The sequence below is a fragment of the Patiria miniata genome, unplaced genomic scaffold (assembly GCF_015706575.1).
Source record: "Patiria miniata isolate m_02_andy unplaced genomic scaffold, ASM1570657v1 HiC_scaffold_5, whole genome shotgun sequence".
NCBI classification, from domain to species: domain Eukaryota; kingdom Metazoa; phylum Echinodermata; class Asteroidea; order Valvatida; family Asterinidae; genus Patiria; species Patiria miniata.
In genome coordinates this window covers 21,507,113-21,532,494 of record NW_024037072.1, presented here as the reverse complement: position 1 = coordinate 21,532,494, position 25,382 = coordinate 21,507,113, and the positions used below count along the sequence as shown (strand labels likewise).

The window sequence follows — 25,382 nt, the reverse complement described above, 5'->3', positions numbered from 1 at the left end:
AAAGTTGTAATCAATAATTGAAAAATAAAATTGCAGACGACGCCACACTTACTTACGATGCTTCCCAGAATCCTTAGCGAGACTCAAAATCATGGACGACGGTGGGAACTCTGGAAACTGCAGCGGACTTGGTAAGTATTTTGCTCGAATTTAACCCTTACCGATGGATAATTTTACATTAACAACGAATGTGTTCTAAAATATACTATCAAGAACCTAACCTTGTCCTTTTGTGGATTGTAGCCATTTACAATGTACGATTTGCAAGAGGTAAAAAGGACACCGGCATTTAACAAAAGGTCTACGTACTGTACAATGTGCGTGCTTGTGTTTACGCTGTCAAAACACGATTCAGACGGCCGTTCACGTGTTAGCGTTTCGTGCGGTGAATAACGCCCACAGTGTGTGTATAATGCTATGCATTATTAATCGTGAGACATGTAATTAGTACACTGACAGTTGTACTTTGTGGAGACGACTGAATACAAAGTTCAGTTTATTTTAATGAGAGAATGACTGAATGTTGCAGTCTGCCTGACGCCACTTCATATAGCGTTTGTGGTTGTGTAGAGTCAAGAATATTTCCTAACAAACTTGAAAATGTTTCTCAGTCCCAGATTCATTTCTACTTTCTAGTTTAAAATAATCATTTTTTTGCAATTGATGACTGATCTTCATTGAGATGACAATGATATGATTTAATATAGAGAAAAAAGTGGCGTCGGGTTGCAACATTCTTTCCATTTTCAGTAGTGCAACTGCAAGTATAACAGTGAAAATTACAATGACAATTTATGAAAATTTGATTTAAATATGAAGAAATATAACCATTATTTAAGCCTAAACAAATACACAAGTTGGAAAAGCCATAAATTAGATGACCAATTGTGTTCTGCAGCATAACTTTGATACATAAAATGCATACATTTTTATTTACTTTGTTGAAATCATTAATACTTAATACTAAAGGCCTACCACTACCACTATACCAGGTAAATTAAATGCTAACAAGCACGTAGTGAGTGAAAATGAGACCAATTAACTGAGGCCAAAATATATATACATTATGTATGGAGAGTGGTTTTTGAGTGTAAGCAGTGACCTTGACCTCTCGGTTCACACTTGTTGTCATAGCAACCAAAATGGTGGTCGTAGACTTGTACTGGATTAGATTAAGGTTTATTCCTTCCTCCACGGTGTAATGTAGTACAGTTATACGTATGTGAATGTTCACCAAGATAGGGTTTCATGATCCCTTAATTTCTCAACAAATTATTAATTTCACTTCATTTATGCTGTTGTTATTCTCTTGTATGTTGTGGTATTGAAAAATATGCAAATTTGTTTAATTGTTATATGTTTCATAACTAGACACTCAGCAATGTTCATAATAAAGGCCCCATAGGATCATTCACAAAATTGGAACAAGGGTTGTACTGTGTAACGGATTGGGTAACTGAGTACCCGACCGCTGATGTCTGGAACTGTTCCCTGATTATGGAATCGAGTACCCATTACCAACTTTACATATTTACATTGTACTTAGTAACTTCTCAGACAATGAATAAGAAAGGTTTTAAATGTCAAACAGATTCACGTTTATGATGCTCGCGAAAATGCAGTTTACACCGTAAAGCTACCCTTTGAACTCACTGTACACACTGATGACGCACCGATGTGGTAGTATTATTGTGTGGACCTTTCTGTACAGCAAGTTCCGAGATTTATATTTTGAGGTTGGTTTTTACCTGTGTATACCTGTGTTTTTTGTTCAATCAGGTATCCGATTCCCATACTACCCGTAAATGCACACCCCTACTTGCAACTTACCTACACCGTAGAAAAATACTGAGGAAGTAAAACCGTAACTGGACTGTACTGTTATAAATGAGAAGCAATGCACTGGTTTTCAACCCCCCCCCCCCCCCCAAAAAAAGTCCACTTAGCTGAAACTTGGGAGAAATATTAAACATCCTGCTTTGAACATTGTTCAAGGAATCATTAAAAAAAACCTGTTCATTCCTAGATAGATCATATCCCTCCAACATGGACCAATGCTGAGATTTCACCTGTGAACTCCAACCAATTTAGGTGTTTACCTTGCTCAGTAATTGTTTCCACTGGGTTGTGAAAAGATAATAGGTCGTGCTTTTCACCCTAAAGAGTTGAGCACAACAGGTAGATTTGCTGCTTGAGTGGTGTTAAATGGCTGAGGTTTTTTCAATGGTCCACTTGTCATGTTTAGCTGTATAAACTGAGGATCACAATGGCGTGAACTGGGGAACACAATTGGAAGAGTTGAATGGCCCAGCAGTATGTACACCTGTGACACTAAATACTGTTACACCCCTGGACTGTGTGGGTCTGGGGCTGAAAAAGTATAGTTCCCAGAGAGTGTGATGCACATTATGTTCGGTATGTGCATGCTGTGTCAAGGTACAATGTGAATTACTTGGAAAAATATGTAAAATACTTATTGGGTTGGACGCTCTCTTTATTTTGGGTGGTGATGGTGGAGGGGGAATGGGATGGGCAAAATACAAATCTGACCTGCTGACAGTGTTTGAAATAGATACTTTTATATTGAGCTATGTCAATTTTATCCGGAATTTTTTTTTTATGTCTTTCCTTTCATCGATTTCAGTTTTCAAATAACCTTATACGGACACAATTTAACGAAGTCTCACTTTTCCCACATACCGGTACTTAAATAAAGGTAATAACAACATTTGCTTTTACTGAAACTTTCAGATATGGATGGATTTGGGGGTTAGTATTTTATAGCAAATATTGTTACACTGACCTGTTTAAAGTTGTATGCAAACAAAATGTGGACTATTTAAATTTGGTATATTGGGGGCAGTAGGGGCAGTAGGGCATTCCAAAGTTATTTTTTTAATGATGGTCGGCTGACCATCGTTGGAAAGTGATACGAAAAATCCACTTTTCCTGAAAATTACAGCACACCTGGTGCCATGATTTCTCAGGATGCTTGAGACTGTTATTCACTTGCAGTCAAGTAAGGTGTTTCATAATAATTTGGAAGACTTTTTGTTTTTCAGCATTTGCAAATGTTGTATATTACCTTTAAATCTGTTGGTAGACCCCTACTGCCTTGTGTATGATTACACCTTATAGCTCATTCAGTCTATTTCTTTCATTAACCATAACTCCCTAGGCCATTTTGCTAGGATGAACATGAACATGAACATGTACATGTACATAGCCTCAATCCTGCAAAATTCTCCAATTGGCCTCTTGGAAAGATAGCATCAATATCCTCAATCCTGCAAATTCCTCCATTATTTCTTGAATGTGGTCCCTGGAGGGGTGACAACTGCCGGAATCCTGCAAAATCCTGCGGCAGTGAGGTTCAATATGTTGAGGCTTGGCCAGTGACATCCTGGAGCAGTACGGAGAATTTCAAGCATAATCCAAGCCTGTATTTATGCATGGCTGAGCAAAAACAACACAAGGTCCAGCCCAAGACCTTGACAAAGTGCGTCCTACAAAATCAGTAACATTTGCCATGTAACCTCAATCCTCCAAATTCCTCCACTTTGGCAAACAGGATTTTCAAGGATTCAGGGTGGTTAGTGTTAATTTCAAAACATGAAACTAGAAAAATCAAAATTGCAGGAAATTTTAACTTGTAGAAATTGCAACTTGCCTAGTACACTGCTGGTCCCCCAGGATTCTGAGTTTACTTTATGGCAGACTTCAGGGAGTCTGCTTCATGAAAGCTCCCTTTTCACCTCCAGCCCTGCATAAACTAATACAGATTGTACAAGAATCCTGCTGTGAGGTGTGAGCTTGGTTTTCAGTTTAGGCTGTGCAGGTACCGGTACCTGTTGCATTGTAATGGAGAAGTTCGTGCAGGTACACAAACATCCATCACTGTCTGGGATGTTAGAAAACAGTCTGGTATTTGTGTGGCGGCCATTGGTTGGAAACTTGTAATTCTGTCCAAAACACGGATTGTAAAATCACTCATTTGGTTGACCTGAAATCTACGGTATGTTATAATTATACATTTGACATGCTAACATAATCATGCACTATCATGTATTTTATAAACATAACTCCAAAATTATTGCTTAGCTGTTTGATTTCATGAATTATGAACAGAGTTTATCAATAATGTACAATAAGATGAAAGAATACATATGGATGAGTTCAGACGTTACTGGATGTGAATGTATACAGCAGTATTGGCATCCTGTTGGCTTTATTCGTTTCCTGGATTCTCTGTTTGTAAGGGGAGATCCTTAGTTTCCATTGGGTTATTTGTATTGAATCAATTTATTGATAAATGATATCCTGGGAGTTGCAGATCCGTTTTCATGAGATGTATTGAAATAAGGAAATACAAATTATACTATTAGTATTATGCTGTTTGGGAATACACACTGCTCTACAGTGTGCATTTACCAAACGTGATATTTTTTAAGTGGAACAGTACCTTGAGCCTTTTGTAGTGGTGTTTGTTTTTCTACAGAACAAATATGCATGTTGTTCAGATCAGCAAATGTACTGACTGTGGATCTGTGCTTGTAGGTTTTTATGTGGGCAGTTCCAGGATGATGTGGATGTGGCTCACAAGAAAAACAACATGTTTAAAAAACATTCACCCAGTAATTCTTAGATATTCACCCAGCTAGAAGAATGCATACAACATGTACAATGTACCTGTACATAACTTTGCATTTTGAGCCCACCACAGTGCTTTTTCAAGTGCTGCAAACTAGTCTTGTCTGACTTTACTGTTGTGTTCATTTAAATGGAAATTTACTCTCTTTTTTTATCACTCCGAGTATTTATCAAGTATCTAAATGAGTTTGATATTTTAGAGAATGACTTGATTTTATTCTTTATTAATGATAATTTTTGCGCAGGGAAATTGGAATAAATACACCTTTTGGTGTTTGTTATGCTCATCATCTACATTTTGTTTTGGTTTTGAAGAAAATCGTAACTTTTGTATCATTCACTTACACTTGAAACAGCTCACTAAGTCAAGTATACATGTACATACAGTTTGCATTCAAAAAAGTCTTGGTTACTTTCATGCTTTATTTGTCAATTTATTTTTGGTAGGGAAATAAACAAATTTTGTGTCATTAGTCACTGAAATCTCCATGTTGTTTTCATTACAAAAAATCGTTATCATTCACTGATGGTAAATAACATTTGTAACAGCTGATGACCTGCGTAATCTGCGCGGAGGCTGCCCAGCTACCTTGATCGATTGACAGTAAATGACAGATGTAACAAATGTCCTAATAGTAGTAATATACAATGTACTTGTGGCCTTTGTTTAATCCACTAAAGGTCATTGAGGGTGGGCAGGGAATATATGGAAACACCCAACTTGCAAAATTGATTGAAAAAACGACTGAGTCATTTTACATCTGCGTTTATGGTAAATTGATAAATTTCCATTTCAAAAATCAGATGTATTTGAAATTGGGTTAATTGGTTAATTATGAATAGTTTGGTTGCTGTACCTGTTGCTACATGCACTGGTACATGTGTGAGATTCGAACCAGCCATCTGACCCCAGCAAGTTCAGTGGTCAAGTGTTACAAGATGTCTGCACTAGTAAGCAGGAGGTCGTGGGTTCGAGTCCCACCTGAGTAGTTTTGTGATTTTTTTCTTTCAAAATTATTTTCAGTGAAGGGCAACTCCCAATATTGAATTTGTAATCAGTTTCAAAAACCCAAGCTGTGTGAAAAAGCCGATTTAGTCATCAAAAATGATCAGCATCTAATTGTCTTATCCTTGGTTGCCTAGCAACATCCGACAATGAATTTGCATTGGTCAGTTCTACTAAAGAATCTTTTCAATGAGTCACGAGCAACTGCGAAATATTTCAATCAAATCCGGCTTGTCACGCTTGTTTTATCAATTAAGTCTGCACTTTAGAAAGCCTTTCACAGTGGCTCCAGCATTGTCCCATTGAGAGTGCATTTAATTGTCAAAGGCTTCAAGGTGCAGGGCAGATAGAGACAAGTACACACATGTACAGTAGCCAGTAATCCAGCAAGCCAGTGAGTCAAAGTGAACCTTCAAATGCATTCATATTTTATATGTAACTAAAAAATAGTGCCAGCAGCTGAAAAGTGTTTCTGGTGTGAATTTGGCAAAATAAAAACAGACAAGACTTAAGTGTATAATAAAGCATTTCAGATGAAGTTTGATAAAGACAGATTTAAATTTAAAGTGCAGAGTGACTAAAAAAAAATCTGGGTTTTTTTTTCTGGTGCAGACTTGTCAGAATTGGTTTAGTTATATGTAACTAAAAATAGTGCCAGCAGCTGAAAAGTGTTTTTGGTGTGAATTTGGCAAAAAACCCAGACAAGACTTAAGTGTATTTATAATAAAGCATTTCAGATAAAGTTTGATAAGACAGATTTAAATTAAAGTGCAGAGTGACTGAAAAAGAATCTGGGTTTTTTTTCTGGTGCAGACTTGTCAGAATTGGTTTAGAGTTCATTTGAAAGTTCATTCGAAAGTGCCATCTGCTATCTGCAGTATTAATATTCCAAGAGCCAGGAATGTTTGCACTTGTACACACATCAGGAATGTGGATCAGCAATTTCATTTCTGCAAAATCATTTCTGCAAAATCACTGTTTGCCAAAGAAATAACAAGTGCTTTGAGTTGTATGGTAGCTTGTTGATGCCCAACAAAATAGTGGCAAGCCTTTGCACATTGCATGTTTGCACTATTGAAATAACCATGAATGGAGCCCACTCAAAGCATTGAGTAGAGTGAACATTTCCAATGTTGAGAGGAAAGGACTGCACAAACTCTAAAATCAATTTTTGATCAATACTTTTGCTCTTCAAGTACTATCTCAAATTTTACATTTATTTGCCAATCCCAACATCCATCTTGTCTCCAGGATATGAACATTTTCTATTTTAAAGGGAAAATACAACATTCGCAAACATCAAAAAACAAAATGATCAAATTATCACGAAATACCTTACTGAATTGTTAGGGACTGACAGTCTAAAGCATCCTTTAAAATCGTGGCTCCTGGTGGGCTGACATTTTCAAGAAAAACTGTATTTTTCCAATGCTGGTCGGCCGACCAGTGTTGGAGAAAACTGGCTTTTTTCAAAAACTGTTCTTAATTTTTCATATTTAGTTATTCTGACTTTTCTTTGCAATTGATCACACACCTGTGAAGGGGTACAAGCCTGCTAGACTGATTATCTGACCTTACAATTCCCCAAAGTGTATTAATTGCTTCGTTTCATCTTAAGTGGGGTCAGGGAACCAGACTACAAGAACATGATAGGTTTTCTTGGTTTTTCCAGCATCTACAGGCCCAAAACATGAAACAAGTCATTTTAACAATATTTTCTATAACATACTAATCCTCCAAATCCATTTATTTCTGAAAATTGCAGCAAAAGCAAATGTTGTACATTCCCTTTAAATACATGTACGTGCATGTAGTTGAGTGCACATTTTTAAACATTGATTCAGCAACTGGTCGGGAAATACGCAGATTGCAGTGGCTGTACACATGGCAGTTGTGTGAACTTGGCGTTCATGATGAATTTATCAGTCATCGATGCACTGAATGCGAAGAGCATTCTAGTCTGGAAAATCTGCCGCATAATTCATTTTATGAACATATGTTGGTGAAGTGAAATTTGCATTTGATGACCCCGTGCTTGTGCTGCAGTCTGTTGGTATTTATTATTTGTCAGTAATATTATTGCTGAAAATAACTGGTTTATAATTTTCAAATAATTGCTATTTCTTGAACCCTAACCTTCCCGAATTCTCCAAAACCCTCTTTGCAAAATGGCGGATTTGTAGGATTGAGGATATGGCCAAAATGTGTGGCTGATTTTGGAGGATGTTGGGTCTTGGGCCGGACCTTGTGTTGTTTATGCTCAGCCGTGCATAAATTTAGGCCCACGTTATACTTGAAATATCCTCGGAACTGCTCCAGGATGTCACTGGCTTTGCCTCGACATATTGACTGATTGCTGGAGGATTTTGCAGGATTGAGGCAGTGGTCACCCCTCCAAGTAACACATTCAAGAAATAACGGAGGATTGTGCAGGATTGATGCTGTGTGCAATTTTTTTTACATGGAGGCAGTTGGAGGATTTTGCAGGATTCAGGTTGCATCCTAGCAAAAATGCCTAGGGAGTTAGGGTTAATCACTTGTTTGTCAGTATTTGGCAACCTGAAAAACAAATTTAGATTTTCAAGCTGAATTGCTAATTCTTAGCATTACCACAAGCCATCAAACAGAATCACAAAAAAAAATATCAATATTCATAAATACCTATGATAGTTTACCCATTCCTATTGGTCGGGAGCCGGTTATGTGGCCAGTCTTAAACGGATGATAAAGACATAGCTAGCTGGTCTTAAACACTTTTCCAGTGTCACATGAAATTGGGACTCCTAAAAATCCAGTGCCTCTTCCATTTTATTGGTTGAACGTTCACAATCCTCACGTAGGCATGCGCAGTACTACCAGTGAGTCAGAATTTTATAGTCCTAAATTCACAACGCAACGCCACAGGTGCATTCTGCGCAACATCACGCAGTATGCGCAACGGCGCGCCAATCTCCATAAAAGGAGTTGTTTACATCTAATTCGGCAGCTGGACACTCCATTATTTAGCTAGAGAGGGGTGTTTAAAAAAACATGAAGTGAACTTTTTGAACAAAATCAGGGTTTTTTTTACCGAAAAGTTTGGATTTTTTTTGACCGAAAAGGCATTTATGAATGGGAATAAATATGTGCTTGGTCGGTATTAATCACTCTGTTTAAGACTGCTTGGAGTCTGGGTGCTGATAATTACCCGAGCCTTCAGCTCAGGTAATTATCAGCACCAAGACTCCAAGTGGTCTTAAACAGAGTGATTAAAACCTCCAACACACACATTTATTCCCTTAATAAAGTCAAACATTACCTACATAAGCTTCAAAGTGTCTATTACACGTGTACGTACATTATATCTTTTCTGGAAAAATCTCGGGGTTGGAACCGGTTCCAACCCCGAGATTTTGGACAGTGTGAAAAGGCCTTAAATACTTGGCAGAGTGTTTTTTTTTATAATTGGAAAATTAAAAAGTTTTAGCTGCAAAACATGACACATGTTTACGGGTAGCCTACATTTATACATACAGTACAAAAATGTTAGTCCACTATTTGTTTATCATTATTATCATCACTATTATTTTTAAATAGGCTAATAAAACATTCCTAGACAGTCCTTGCTCCAATTAGTTTATGAAGCTGGATGTTTCCATTTGAGTGTAAATTACATGTACAGGTTGTATGTAATTGCCTCATGGGTATCAATTTATTCCCAGATGGAAAGCAGCAAATCTGACAAAGCCCCATTCAGATACACGCATCTCAATTTGTAGTGCTGATGGATTTGTAAATATTTCCCAATTAACAAATGTAAGCCCATTGCATTTGATACATTTTACACAAAGCCATGTGACCAATACACATACATGTATGTATGTACTTAATGTACCAGTACCGGTACGGTACCATGCCAAAATTTACTTGTATGCTTCATACTGGCATCAATAATTGGCTCTTCCTCAGTCAAGGAACATCATTTGCATGAATAATTTATATAAAGTCAAAGGTTAAAGATGATTGGCCTGAGTTTCCTGCCCCAATTCTAATAGTATGGTTCCTGTTGACAAAAATATGCTACCTCCCTGTAGTACATTTCATAGAAATAAATAGCAGATGCTTTCGGCAAATCACATTTCCACACACCCCCAGTCACATTTACATGTACAAACACATTGCCAACTCTGGGAGATGAAGTGCTCATAAATTTTAAAGGCTGACGCTTGAAATATCACAGTGTATTAATTAGTGGCTTTGACTTGAGGGATGGATGTACATTGTACATTGCATATTGCACACGTATTAGAGGGAAATACAACATTTGCAAACATCGAAAGACAAAACTACCAAATTATTATGAAATACCTTACTGGACTGTTAGTGAATGACGGTCTAAAGCATCATCATGGCACCTGGCGTGCTGTCATTTTCTAGAAAGTTTTTTTTTTTGGTATCAATTTCCCAAGCTGGTCGGCCCCCAATACTGCCCCCAATTTACCATTATTTAGATAGTCCGCATTAATGCAATCGATTAAACACCTATGAACAGGTACAAGCCAGCTAGACTGGTTCCCTGACCTTACAACTCCCCCACATCTATATTAAAGTTGCTCCATTTCAACTTAAGGGGGGAACCTTGGACTACAGGAACATTGTTTTTCTAGTTTTTTTCCCAGCATCTACAAACACAAAACTTCCAACAAGTCTGTGTAACAATATTTGCTTATAACATAGTAACCCCCAAATCCATCCATTTCTGAAAATTACAGCAAAAGCAAATGTATAATTCCCTTTAACTGAAGAGTACATATTCAGAAAAGTAGGAATTAAGCACTTAAAATAAGTTTCTTTGACTTCAGCATTCTCGACTTCAGTATTCTCTTAGGGTTTGGTAAGCTGGCTATTCAGGTTAATCTTTTTTAATCTAGGGGAGTTGGGTTGGTGCATTGGTATTTTCCTTTCCTTCCAGCCCTGAGACCCAGGTTCGAATCCCACCCAGACCAACATATAATTTGGGTTTGCAGTCCCTCCCAGATACTGAAAATCCCCCCCCCCCCCGGAATTAAATGTATACTATGCTTGTCTTTCTGGGTGTTTCTCCCATCTCTAAAACTAAACATGTTTTTATAGTTTCTCTACATATTCTCTATAGTAGAGAATATGTAGAGTTCATATAGTAGTTTCATACTCATAGGCTACTAGTGCCTATGAATGTTTTGCAGAATCCTCAGTTTCATACCAGAAAGAATTAAAGTAAAGTTCCCTAAGGAGTTAGGACAATTGTGCACTCATTTTGTATTATACGCAGTCATGATTTGCATCCTACAGTTTCTCCACTGATACAAAATGTGCTCTTCAGCTGTGCTGTAAGTGCTTTTCAGGCTTCAAACATTTTCCTTGTTTTGCAAAATATGTGTAGGCTGGCCTGCATTGGTAATGTGTGAAATAGGAGCTAATATTTCCTCCAAAAGGAGGTTGATTTGTAAATATTTAAATGACAGATTAGCAACGTAATAGTTGTAAATTAAAGTATGTAGAAGACATCACTTGAGGTTCATAAAGGACAAAAAAATTTATGAAAACATTAACCCTAACCCCATCTGATGAAGTAGTTGTAGAGCAAGTTTATAAATGCAAACTTTTATTCTTGTTTATCCTATTAAGTGCTACTTACTTTTTAATGTGCCCCTAGGATGTGTGAAAAAAAATCATATCAAATTGGAGGGTTCTAGACTGTTAGCGTTATCATTGGTGTTAATGAAAACATTAATAGGGAAATGCCCAGATTAAAAAAAAGTACGGGTATATATGCTTGTGTCTTTCCTTTTGATGTTTGATGCTTTATCTGTGTTGGCTTACCAGCTGATGTACCGGTGCATGTAGAGGGCCATTCTTTGGTCACTGTGTGACATAAAATTGGACTCGTCTGATTTTTGAAGCTTTAGGCCTACCCCTTGTTAACTACATCTGACATACATTTTTGTACATTGTATTACTTTCACTGATTCATCAGATTAGTACTTTTTACTCCCTACGTCAGAGTATAATTTCTACTTTCACAAATTATGTCGAAATATTAGGAGGGATCATCACAGTTTGATTACGTGTGTGACATCAGACGAATTTTTTTTTTTTATCCGGCCCATATCGGAAATTCATGCTTTTCTCCAAAGTTCTAAGGACACACACCCATACTTATTTTGGAGTAAGACTAGCCTTTTGTGATTTACAGAATGCATAAACAATGTACACCCTCTGCTTTAGTTTAACTAAGTGGGAATTGCTCTGTGGTCACGTGTGTGACATTTGGACCGGGCACATGTGTGAAATTTTGTAACAGACATTTTGTAATTAAAAGACCAACTTATACAACTTTTTAAAGAAATTTGCATCTTTACTAATACTAGCAACTCTTTAGTGAACAATAATCATTTGCATTACATCACATAAAACACTTTTTATTTCCCCCCTCCCTAAAAAAATATAATTTAAGTTCAATTTTGGAAGGATTGCTCTAGACAGGAATATTGGCAGACGAGTCTCCGCCTTTAACCTTGTTATCCTTTCATTTTATTCGGACGTGGCAACATGAAAATAATTTCAATTTCATGTTTGGTAGTCTAGCAAGTCACCGCATCACTGAATACAGGAAATGAGGGTCGGAAGTCCCTCGCACTGCTCTCCGAAAGAGTTCCCCTAGAAGCTAGCGTCTGTACTCCAAAGGTTTTGCCCTCTGGCCCCAAGGGATATATGCTAATGAATTCTTTCCTGCTTTGTGAATGTAAACAAACTCTTATATAAAAAATATAAAAAAATTGCTGGTACTAGTGTGATGTGCTTTGACAGCCTACCGCATGTATTTTCTCCAATGTTTTGTTTTACTCGCTGATTAATCCTCAAAAACCAAAATGGCGGATGACCTTTGGAACTTTGGTAGTGGCAGGGACTTGTGGGATACGTCTGAGTTGTACGAGGTTGATTCCATTGAAGGTGAGGTGGGTAATACCAAGGCGAGCAGACAGTCGCAACCGTTGATCAAGTTGGCGCACAAGGGCAGAGCAAAAAGGCCAAAGCCATTTGGTAAATTTTTATTGCACAGTGTGCATGCTAATTAATTTGTACTAATCCCTACGTTGTAATAATATGCAGCTAACTTGTTCACAGTAAGCTCTGAAGCTTTTGGAAGCCATGTTGTGATCTGATACCGGTACGTGTACCGTATGTTAGCGTAACTTCATGTACCGGGTGCTCATCATGTGATAATGTTTTTGTCAATCAAAAACATGAGCTGCATGCAAGTTACTGTCAGTGGTGTATAAACTTTGGAAGACTCCAGACAGGAGGTTTGTAGCCACGGATCAGAAAAGCAATATACATTTTGCCGCTCACAAACTGTTTTAGACCGAGTTACATGCATGTATAATTCTAGGATTGTTTTTTACAAGATTTTTATAAGATTCTGTGAATATTCTTATAAGATTCTTATAGGATTCTGACAAGATTCTTATAAGATTCTTATAAGAGTATTTCGTAGGCCGCGCCGGGATTCTTATAAGATTCTGATAAGAATCTTACAAGAATCTTATAAGATCTTACTAGTTTGCGTATAAAATACTCATAAGATTCTTATAAGATTCTTATACGATTCTTATACGATTCTTATACGATTCTTATACGATTCTTATAAGAAGGGTCTCAGATTCTTATAAGATTCTTATAAGATTTTTACAAGATTCTTATAAGATTCTTATAAGATTCTTACAAGAGTATTTCGTACTAGATGCATGGTATCATCAGCCAGCTACCAGTACATGTATCGTGGCAAACTGTTACAAACTGACTAAATTCAAAAAAGTGTCCAGAGCCCACTTTTACCTCGGCGGAAAACATGTCATCGTGTTGTGGAAAAATGGCTTAAATGAAGAGTTAAGTTTAAAGACAGTTTACCCGTTCCTATTTTAAACACTCACGCCAATCTCTGTATAAAGAGCATTTTATTACTGCTCGCATGAAGAACATACAATAAACATAGCTAGAGGTGAGGTTCACAAAACGTGAAGTAAACTTGTTGAATAAAATCGTTTGAAATTTATAAGTTTTGACTTGTTTTGACTGTTTGACCGAAAGGTATTTATAAATGGGAACGACCGGTATACTTGACCGGTATTAAACTATATGTTTAAAACCGGCTCGGGTCTGGTTGCGGATAATGGTCCTCGCCAAAGCATCCAGGCCGCAAACAGTCAAAAACGGCCAAGCACATTATTTATTCATAAGATGGAATTTGCGTCGGGGTGATGTAAATTCAATATTAGGGTTTGCCCTTCACCGACGTATAAACACTGTATACTCGGTGTGTTATCCCCTACTGATAGTGAAGAAAAAAATCACTCGCGTGGGACTCAAACCCACAACCTCCTGCTTGCTACCGGTAGTACAGACGTCTTACCATTCTAGTGGTACCCGCTGCTACATCAGATTCAAACCAGCCAACCGACCCCGCAAGCTCGGTGGTCGAGTGATAAGATGTCAATCTGCACTAGAATGCAGGAGGTTGTGGGTTCAATCCCACCCCAACGAATTTTTCCAACTTTCTCTCGGGGGGGGGGGGGGGGGGGGGTAGTATACAGTGTTTAGACGTTGGTGAAGGGCAAAACGTAATATTGAATTCACATATTTATTCCCTTACATGTATTTACAAGTTGAATTTTGTTTTCATCCCATTAACAGAAGAGTTTCTGTACCCGACAAACCCCGACGTTCCCGACTATGGCTTTGATCTGTACGAGCGTGTCGCCAAGCTGGAGGGACAGGTTAAAGATCAAGAGGACGAGATTACGTGTCTCAAGGCAGCCCTCGCCGACGTCGTTAGAAGATTAGCTACGTTAGAATCTTGTAAAAATTCACAGAGAGGTGAGTGCATTATATATGGCAATGCAGTATGCTGTTTTAATACTGCCCTCGCGCAGGTGCTTTAAGGTTCTTTCAGGTGCTTTGTCTGATGGAAAAATCAATTGAAAGATTTCATTGATCATTAGTAGAAGAATAGAAGTGACTAATGATTCCTTGCGGGAGTTTTCTTAGGGGAAGTATCCTATATTATTTCTCACGGGAATTTAGCAAAAGGTACTGAATCCCTGAATGTAGTTGCACTACCTGCAAACTACGTGCCTCTGTGTGAGGTCCTTTGGCTGTGATGTAAAAGAACTGGGATTTGCTCAGAGGTGTACACACTTTGATTAAATGAAATTCGTTGAATTTATTAGACATCATATTGATACACCTGAACATTTCTGGGCCTTCGTTGCATTATTTACAAACAAAGAGAGCTACCGGCATTCTATCCTGTTACACAGTTCTTCAGTTCAAGGAAATGTTTTTAATGCAAGGAACGAGCAAACTGAACTAAATTAAAGACTTTGATTAAATGAAATTCGTTAAATTAAAAGATACCATGTGGATACACCTGAGCATTTTTGGGCCGCTGTTGCATTATTTACAAAAAAAGAGAGCTATTCTACACAGTTCTTCAGTTCAAGGAAAGAATTTTAATGCAAGAAATGAGCAATACTGTGAATTCTGAACTAAATTTAAGAGCAAGAGGAAAACATGAATTCCTTTATGTCATTTGATAGTGGCAGTCATTTTCCTGCTACTAGTAATTATAAACATCAAGGCATATTGAAAGACTGTTTCCTCACAGTGTCAGATCCAGGAGGCGCTCCACCCCCCCCCCCTTCCCCCCCCCCCTTCCCCCCCCCCCTTCCCCCCCCTTCCCCCCCCTCCCCCCCCCCTTCCCCCCCTTCCCCCCCTTCCCCCCCAGGCAGTGGCCAAAATTTTCTAAAATAAGGCAATTTTCACCCGAGAGAGCCCTTCTGCCCCCCTGCCCCAGCACAACCTCCACCCCCACCATTAACCTCTCTAGATCCGCCCTTGCCTCAGTAAGTCAAAGGACATTTTCCCCCTCCTTCACCCCGGAAGTACGGTGGTCTGCAAGCTGTGTGTCAGTGTCTTACATGTATATTTCTAATGGCACTTTTGTCACGGTCCTACAAAATATCACAGTTTACTTTGTATCACAATGTGTTACAGTGTATAGAAAGATGTCTCCCATTTTTTTTTTTAAATTGTCAGACTCACTTCTTTTTGTCTTACAAAATATCACAATTTACTTTGTATCACAATGTGTTACAGTGTATACATTGTAGAAAGATGTCTCCCATTTTTTAAAAAAATTGTCAGACTCACTTCTTTGGCAATCACCCGCATTGTATTAATACTTAATTCATTAATTTTGCAGATTTTAAAAAGTTTTATCAGACCTTTTGCATGCTGTATCAAACCATTGCATGTTCCATTTTGTCACAAACTCTGTTCAAATGTGGAAAAACCTCTTTTTGTTTTGCCTGATAAACATTTGTAATTGTCATGTCGTAACTCTGAGTCAAATTTTTTTTTTATTTTTTTTTTTTAATGAAAATTTGTTAGCGTATCATCCATGCGAGTGCATTTTGTATCCATTTTTTTTTTTTTTTACATGTCCTCAAAATTACCTCTGTGTATGTACTGTACATGTACATTTGTGTCATTTTGCATGAATGAGATGTGGTGTCGGATTCCCTTCCCTGCAAATTTCCAAACCAAAAATTGACTAAAGAGTACCAAATCCCCGCACATGTTACTCACGATGAAAACACGATTGCATGAATATTGACATGCTCATCTAAAATGCAACATATTGCAAACGTTTGCTATTCTTGTCATAAAATAAATGGAAATGTTACCATTGCATTGTGCTATTGACAGTAAGCTCATTGACTGACCTGGTTCAATACTTATCAATAGACAGTATTCTTTTCTACATATCATGCATGAATCCCGCCCATGTGTGGCTCTGAGCCAGGCCATCTGCTCACAAAGACAATAGCCTGTTGTTATTCATTGTCATAATTATTCATGTTTAACCGTCTGCTTGAAGCAACTCGTCCTTTGTCACCCTGCATGTATATTTATTGCATGTGTCATTGTCCTAATCTGAAATATTAATAGTTTTGTTTATCTAGTGAAAATAATTTTTGAAGTGATATTCTGTATGACTACGAGATACCGGCTACTATTAGACATTTCTGACATACACTTTACAATGTACATTGGAAGAATTCTAAGAAACCTTTATATGGAAAATGTGACTTCAATTCTGAAATGTGACCTCTAGTCTAAAAAGCTTGGAATTAGGACAACTGAAACAAAGATTTTGCCCAAGAAGCAAATTTCATAAACTCTGTCATCTATCTTGAAGTTGTAGACAATATTTGAACAGTTGTTTAAAACACTTGTAAGTAAACAGCCAGAGCAATTGGAAACAAGTGACCCAAATTAAATTGCCAACAAATTGAGTTAACGACTTCGTTTTCAACGGCTCATTGCAAAAAGCTTTCATTTCGATGGATAATTTTCTGACCTTACACTGGCTTCAGTTGGTAAACTTGAACAAAACACATGTACACGTTGTTGTTTGGTCAAATGTGATGTTATTATTGAGTCAGGTGGAGTTTTGCATGTTTTGAATAACACTTGTTTATAAATGAATGCAGTCTATGATGTACATACACCAGTGACATAATCGAGCACAAACATTTAGTATGTGTATAAGAAGTTACCTTTGCTTTATATACAACAAAGCATAAAACGCCCATTTGTTGCTTAATTAAGTTGATGTCTTGAACTTTCATTTATTTTGCAAAATGTCTATAATTCATGAATGTACACATTTGGGTAAACATGCCCACCTGTTTGTGTTAGCTCTGCTGTCAAAATGTTTTTCAAACTGTATTGCATTTTACGAGTGAACAAATAATGGAGGACGACCATTCGGTAATTTATGAGGCAAATTTTATTACTTAGTACAAAGTACTGCTTGCACAAGGCCTGTTCAATTTATTTTGCAAAGTGCAGAACTCTCAAACTTATAAATGCACATATTTTTAAGGAAACAAGCTTGAAGGGGAAAAAAAATTAAAATTTGAGTGAAATCATCTGTCTGATATACATGTAACACATTTTCAGGGAAGGTAATTAGAAGGGGTTTGGGAAGATGTGGCGGAGCTGAAATAGTGATGGGGATCACAGGCTGATCCATGTTTGGGTCAAGAAAGGGTTTAGCAGGCATCTGTTGCGTGCTTCTGCTTGATTTTCCTATTTTTGGGTGGCCCAAGAGGGGGATTTAGACCCGCCCTCCCTAGATGTGCCACTGGTAATGCCTGGACAAGAGGGCTAAAACTTTATATGAAGGCCTGTTGAGTTGACTTGAATTAATAAAGAATGATTTGGGGAGGAAAAAACGCTTGCTCGGGTGAAGTTCTCTACTTTGATGCAGTCTACCTTGATGCAATTCTTGCAGTTTCCTTTCATTCTAGAACAACCTTCAGGACACAGTTTCCATATTGACAATTCTCCTTTTGAAGTTTCCTGCACTACTGTATGTTAGATCTAAGTGTTAGGTACCTACACTGTTTGAGTAGGTGTTTGTGAGTGGTCAGTGAAAACAGTTTCAAATTGTGTGAAGTTCTGTCGCACATGTGCATAAATGTACATAAAGTGTATGATCCCCTGTATCATAATTATAACTGAGCTTGCTTTATGTTCACATTAAACTATTAATTTTGGTGGCATATATGCATGCTTTAATTTTGCCTACTAACATACATGTACACAATGCACGTTCTTCTTGCCTCTTTGCATTCATTTTTTAGGCATTGATTTCATGGCAGTGCAATACAGTGCACCTACATGTATGTACAGTAAACTTATACTCTAATTCTAAGCATGATCAGCCAAAGACACAGAGTTGCAGAAAAGTTGTATTCTTTATCAAGATCGCCAGTGATTGATCTCAAAGACCTTGAGAGATCAATGAATAGTTACAGAAGAAAGGCAAGAAGGAAGTGTTTTGTGATGAGCTTTTAGTTATGATTTGTCCTTCCGTTTTGTTTGTTTATTTTAATATTGCATGGCTCATAATACTGCTAAAAAACCTCACCCCAAAACCTGCCTTTCCCCTGCCCTATAGGCTGCCAAACTCACCCCCATTGCATGAACTAAAACCAAAAACCCAAGCAAGCAAGCCAGCGACCAACCATCCTGCTGTCCATGTCTGGAGCATGCTGCATGTAGGTGTAGAATGCTTGTGTCAATCTCCTCATCGGTGGGTGAATGCTGGTTCATGGTTTGTTGAAGCTAACATCCTCTGCACTATGGATGTCACCTTACAGGGTTACCGCAAGGACCTTTCAAAATCAAAGATTTCACAGGTAAGCCGTTTTTTACTAAAACACACCCGCACTCCGTATATCACTGTTAACCTCGTACTAACCAGATTTTGCCTCTTCAATTGTGACCCGCTCCGCAAAAATGAGTCTGTTGTGGCAAAACTGACATTTTGAGTTAACTACATTAATAAAATGGGAATGAAATAAGCTTTCATTTCATATATCAGGGACCTCTCTAGGACATTTGGTTGCATTGTTGTGCTTGTTTCATTCTGTAAAGTTTTTGCAAAGCAAGAAATGTCTCAATGGAGAAAATAGGCTTTGAAAAATGACAAATACACTGTAACTAACCAAGAAAAGCACCAAAGATTCATAATGTTTTTCTTTTTCTTACAATATTTACATTTCTGTGTAACATATTTGAACTAAAACTATCAAACAACCAAAATAAAACAAAAACAAAAAAATCCAAATTTTGAGCTAATTTTTACTGTTTCCATTTCAAAATGGCAAAAGCTTGAATTCAAATTATGCGACATCAGACTCATTTTTGCAGAGCGGGTCACAATTAGCATTCTACATTTAAAAAGTTTTTAAAAAATACACTTTTTAAGGTTAAAACAAAGAAAGTGATAGAAGCGGGGTTTGAACCTACAACCTCTGGATTGCTTTTCTGGTGCTCTACCAACTAAGCTATCCAGCCCTATGTTGGCGGTTCCCCATTTAGTCAATGTCTTTATTCAAGGGGCGCTTGTCAGAAGCCATAAACCACAGGTACATGTATATATATGCCATGTAGCCAGGGATCATGCCCAAAATAAAGATGCTAGCAACAAGAGCTATGCTGCAAACCCAGGAAATAGCACACAGCTTTCTAGCTGCGGGATAGCAGCTCACCAAATCATCATGTCTACGTTAGTTAGTTAGTAACAAACATTGACATTGTCTAGTGCTCCTACATATTTTGACCGATTTCAACCAAACTTTGTCAAAAGTATCGGTAGCCCAGCCCCAACATGTCACATGAGACCAAACTGGGGTCAAAGGTCATCATGGGGTCACTGGGGTCAAAAAGCTGATTTTTGTACTCAAGAGACTACTTCCAGAAAATACATGGCACAATCACGTGACTCGTGCATGAACACGAATTTGTTGGCCCGCAGCTTCTGAGATATTTCCAATCAAGTGTAAGGGTAACAAGCTCTCAGTTAAGGATAGTACAGGATGCAGTGTTTAAGTACATGGAGGTAAAAGTTTGAGTCCGCACGCTGCATGCTGTTCCTTAAATAAAAATGACAGCCCGGTCCTTGTATTTCCCCATCATTCATTAAATTTTCTCATTTAAATATTTATTTAATCACTTTTTTTTATCAACTTTTGTGGTGTTTCATTACATGGTGAAGGTTTCTTCAAATATCATTCACCATTGAAAAGTTTATAATCTGGTTGCGTTTCAGATTACTAATACTTTCCAAGTCATGGGCAGTATATTGAGAGTCGAATATTAAAAAATGAAGGGGCACTCTTGGAAGCAAGTCGGGTCACTTGGCAAAAAAACTCGACTCAAAAAAGAAGAAGAAAGAAACACGGTTGGTTGTCTCCAAATGTTTTAATCATGCAGCAGTCAAACATTTGTATTTCGTTTGACATCAAAGTAACAAGTATGGATTTGAAAAGAGGAGATTTTTCACTCAGTAAACTGATATTTCAAAATTGGGCAAGCAATATTTAGAGGATTTGGAGGCTGTACCATATACCCCCTCCCTAGCCCCATAAATGTGGCCTATTTACTGGACTACCTCCGTAAACATAGGCCACACTTCCACATGTACAAAAACGTGTCGCACTTTGTCAAATTTTGATTTTCACATTTAGGCTTAGTTTGTAGGTTTTTTTTGCTTTAGAAGCATACTCACCCTCTTTATAGGCTAATCAGAAAGTGCTGCCTTTTTCAGATGATTAATTTTTGTGAAATTTCATGTTGAAATTTTGATATGCAAACGTGTGCAAATGAATCTGGAAATTTCACGAAAAATAGACATCTGAAAAAGGCAGACTTTCTGATTAGCCTATAAAGAGGGTGAGTATGCTTCTAAAGCAAAAAACCCCTACAAAATAAGCCTAAATGTGAATATCAAAATTTGGCAAAGTGCGACACGTTTTTGTACATGTGGATGTGTGACCTATGTTTACGGAGGTAGTCCAGTAAATTGGCCACATTTATGGGGCTACCCCCTCCCATGACTAAGTAGTCACGATCCCATCCTAAAAGTGAAACTGTACATTGAATCGCTTCTTGAGGAAATGTTACTGCGTGGATGTTGGCTCATTTTCAGGCATTGGGCATTGGTTTTCGCGGGTGCCCAAAGCACCAGCCTCCAAATTTTTAGCACCTGACGCCTCCAATTTTTAGCACCTGATGCCACTGCAGAGTCTTATGATTAGGGTCTTGGTTGAGCATTTGGTGATGATAGAGGGGGCTGTTTAACTCCACCTGTAAAGTAAGCCCCAGGGACGGTGGCTTCGGATAGGGGTCTGCAATGATGAGCCAAGATACATGTATATCAGGTTTATTACAGTCGTGCACTTTGAGTTTTGCCGCATTTAATGAAACTCATTCAAAAATCTACATGTATATAACATTTTTAACAATTAGACACATTTCTGCAACTTATCAATTAGTTGTGAACAGTGGCGTAGCCAGGAATTTTTCAGTGGGGGGGGGGGGGGGGGGGGGGGGGGCGGGGGGGGCTGGAACATTTCATGGGGGGGCATCATGCAGATCAATGATAATTTTTGTAGAAACTCAAAATCTCAGGGGGGGGGGAGGGGGACAAGGTTTCAGGGGGAGGGGGCTGTTGCCCCCCCCCCCCTGGCTACGCCACTGGTTGTGAAGTTTTTGACAACTACTTGAATGGAAGTTGAATATAAACTGGTGATATAAAAAAATGTCTTAATAATTTGTGACCTGCCATAGCATAATGAGGAATAAACCCCAACTTTGACTTTTCATGTTATGTGTATCATGTTAAAGCACAAATCATTGGCTTTCCAGCGATACCAACATTACATGTATATCTGTAGCTTAATTTTTTCCAAAGATATGCTGCAGGAACTTCAACAGTGTCCTGGAGTCCTGCCAAATTTCTCTAACCTTATTTCAAGAAAAACGGCTTTTAAAAAAAGACAAGCATTGCACCGCCAACGGCCCGGAGTGAAAAACGGTCTTCACTTTTTCCACTTTTGTGGGTATATTTTTCCCATCCAAACTGCATAGTGTGAATTTTGGATACCGTGGCTACTCAAAAACACAAAACAATCAATATGGATTTTGACATGATTTTTCAAGTATATGCGACTTCAGGTGTCGATTACTCAAAACAAGGTTTTGGGGGACATTCCTCATTTTGCCTCAGTAGGTCACATTTACCCTTTGTGAAATTAATTTTACTGTTAGTATGTATTGTCTTGTCCCCATAAAATTGATGCTTGCACAAGGGAATCAATTTATTCAGCTGACATTTTCCCAAGGGCATTTACATACATGTACATATTTTCTGTAAGATTATATCAAGAGATTTATTCATAGAGGAAGGTGCATAAAGCATCATAGTGTACAATGTTCAAATGTGAAAGTACAGTTTGAGAATGATTTTATCTGCAAGATGTTATCATTGAATGTAAACAGAAAACAGGTTGCAGTTAAAATGTATATTTTTCATAATTAATACATACACGTACAGGTGCACTGATGATATGTGATACATGTAATTAGACTAAAAGGTTTTCTGTTACAATAGGCCTATAGGAATTGAATACATGCATTCTTGTATGTAGTGAAATCTTGATACTAAGTCAAACCTTAAGGGAACAGACCCAAAATTTGAATTAAGCAGAGTTTTGAGTTAAGCAGGGTTGTATATTATTGCTTTACACTGAAGGGAACAGATTTTTTGTTTGACTTAACAGTTTTGACTTATCAAGATTTCACTGTACATGTACCTATGCTCATACATCATATGAAGACCAGAAAAGTGTTACTATGAAGTGCAAGTTAAGAGAAATTCATTTGTATCATGCAAAATATACAAATTTATCAGTAAGGTTCTTCTACATGTTGCTGTGTATATGCACCAATAAACCAAATAAATAACAGAGGTTGTTTTCAACTTTTTTGTGTTTTTTCTCTTAGTAATGTTTTCTGCGCTTTATTATTATTATTTTTTTGTAGGGTTTTTAAGCCACTCTCCCTTGCCATCCAGACCTCCCATGTACAATGATGTCACCAAGTCCAGAACCAAAATCTTACTCTCGCCGGCGACGCCCGAGTCCCAAAGGCGGGGCAGAACAGGGTCCTTCGGGAGCAATTCCTCGGGTAGCGACGGGAAACTCCGCAAATGGGGCTCCCAGGACAGCTATAGCTTCCCAACTTCTGGGTAAGTAGGAATTCCTCATGGGAAAAAAATCAATTCTTTCAAAGAGCATATTGGAATCCTATACAGATCTCTCGTGGTTGAAAGTTAAAGGTACGGTAATATACAACATTTGCAAACGGGAGAAAACAAAACTACCAAATTATTTTGGAATACCTTACTGACTGTAAGTGAATAATAGTTTCAAGCATTCTGTGAAATCATGGCACCTGGTGTGCTGTCTTTTTCAAGAAAATGGAATTTTTGTATCAATTTCCAATGATGGTTGGCCGATCATCGCTGGGGGAAAAAGCTGCCTTTTTTTCAAATACTGCCCCCAATTTACAAAATTTATTTAGTCCACATTTTGTTTGCAGTCAGTTGCACATTTGTGAATGGGTTCAAGCTACGGTAGCTAGTCCGACTCCCTGACCTGACAATTCCACCGACATCTATAAGATGCTCTGTTTCATCTGAAGTAGGGTCAGGGAACCAGACTTACGAGAGCAGTATTTTTTTTCTTGGTTTTTCCAGCGTATGAACACAAAACTTTATACAATATTTGCTATAAAATACAAACCCCGAATCCATCCATTCCTCAATATTACAGCAAAAGCAAATGTTGTATATTACCGGTGAATGATAATGTTACTTTTTGAATTTTTTTGGGGATTCTTTTGTTTTGGTGTCCTTAGTATTACGGGTAGATGTTGATGGGTGTGGGTGCACTAAAACCAAATTCTTTTTATACCCCTCTATTTTCAGTTGAAGGTATTTTTTTCTCACAGATACAATGTGGCTTTTGAGTTTGTGATTCAATTCAAAAATCAGAATGCATAGTTTTCAGATTAGTCACTCATCAGAATCAATCAAATTAGAATTGTTGGCAGCAAATTTTCAAGATGACTGGGATTATAAGCAAACAGATAATTTCTTTTAATGATGATTTGAGGCCCATTCCATTGGAAGGCGTGACTTTTAGCAAAATTAACATACATGTAACTATTCTAACTATCACATTCTGACATAAATATTTGACTGCATGTATCATTTAATGAATGATGCTTTTGGAATGTCAACATGCTGGTCACATTTGCATATATCAATTGATATTTTTAATTCTTTGAGCCACATTGTTGCAGCTATGCTCATCTGTTTTGAATTGAATGCATCTTATTGATTTTTGTGTGTGGCATGGAAAAGCTTGGTTGAATGAAAATGTTTGAACATTTTTGAAACTTTGCTGCAATTGTGAAGATCAGAAGAATTTCATTTAAAAGATATTAGACCCTATAATTCCACTGCTAGATATAATTCCAAACCTTTAAATCAAAGAATTTCTGGGGAAAAATATTGTTTGGTAGTAGAAAATGTGCAGTGGAGGTGCCTGTTTAGAAAGGGGAAGGGTTGTTTTGCATTTTGGGTTTGGTTTGCCTACTAACCTCAGTCATTTGTCTGATATCATTCAGTGATTTTAATATTGAACCATGCTGTGTTCCCATTGAATCCCTATTCCCATTGATGAGTTTTGCACAGTGTGTGCATGTGCCTGCCAAAGTGTGTGCCATAATATATAATCAAACTTAATGTAAAATTGGATTTGAAAATACAACCGTTGTTTTTTTTACCAGTTTGAAATGAGAGTGTTTAAAATTTGGTTTCATTCACTCAGTTTATTCTGCCATGGATACTGTATTTACATGTAGATTTACAAGATGGGATCCATTTTTGTGTCCATTTAGAATCAAAGAAGTACAGTATGTACATGTACTTTATGTTTTCAACATTTTTAGAAGTTATGCAATTGTCTTCTACTAGTACACAAAATTATATGAGTATAGAGTGAACATGTATATCTTGTGAAGTCACAGATGCTTGCAGTAATACATGTATAAGTGAAATTTACTTTTTATAAAAAAGCTATATTTTCATTTTTATTTCTAAGGTCAAAAGGGTGTCTGTAATATGTAGGCCTATCTGTATTAAAGGGAAGATATAACATTTGCAAACATCAAAAAAACGAAATGATCAAATTATCACGAAATGATCTTAACTGGATTGTTA

General features: G+C 37.5%; 1 protein-coding gene across 4 annotated transcripts in view; it reads left to right on the top strand.

Moving 5' to 3' along the window:
* The first annotated feature begins 53 nt into the window (after positions 1-53).
* Positions 54-25,382, top strand: part of LOC119740276 (77 kDa echinoderm microtubule-associated protein-like) — a 74,254-nt gene continuing 48,925 nt past the window's right edge. For 2 of the 4 annotated variants that reach the window (XM_038215537.1, XM_038215536.1), the window contains exons 1-4: positions 12,532-12,718; positions 14,369-14,551; positions 18,910-18,948; positions 23,138-23,342. In XM_038215537.1, the coding sequence (XP_038071465.1) occupies positions 12,547-12,718; positions 14,369-14,551; positions 18,910-18,948; positions 23,138-23,342 (599 nt within the window). In that variant the 5' untranslated portion in view covers positions 12,532-12,546. Of the gene's footprint in view, positions 132-12,531; positions 12,719-14,368; positions 14,552-18,909; positions 18,949-23,137; positions 23,343-25,382 lie in introns of those variants that run through there. The other 2 variants (XM_038215539.1, XM_038215538.1) reach the window with 2 other exon arrangements.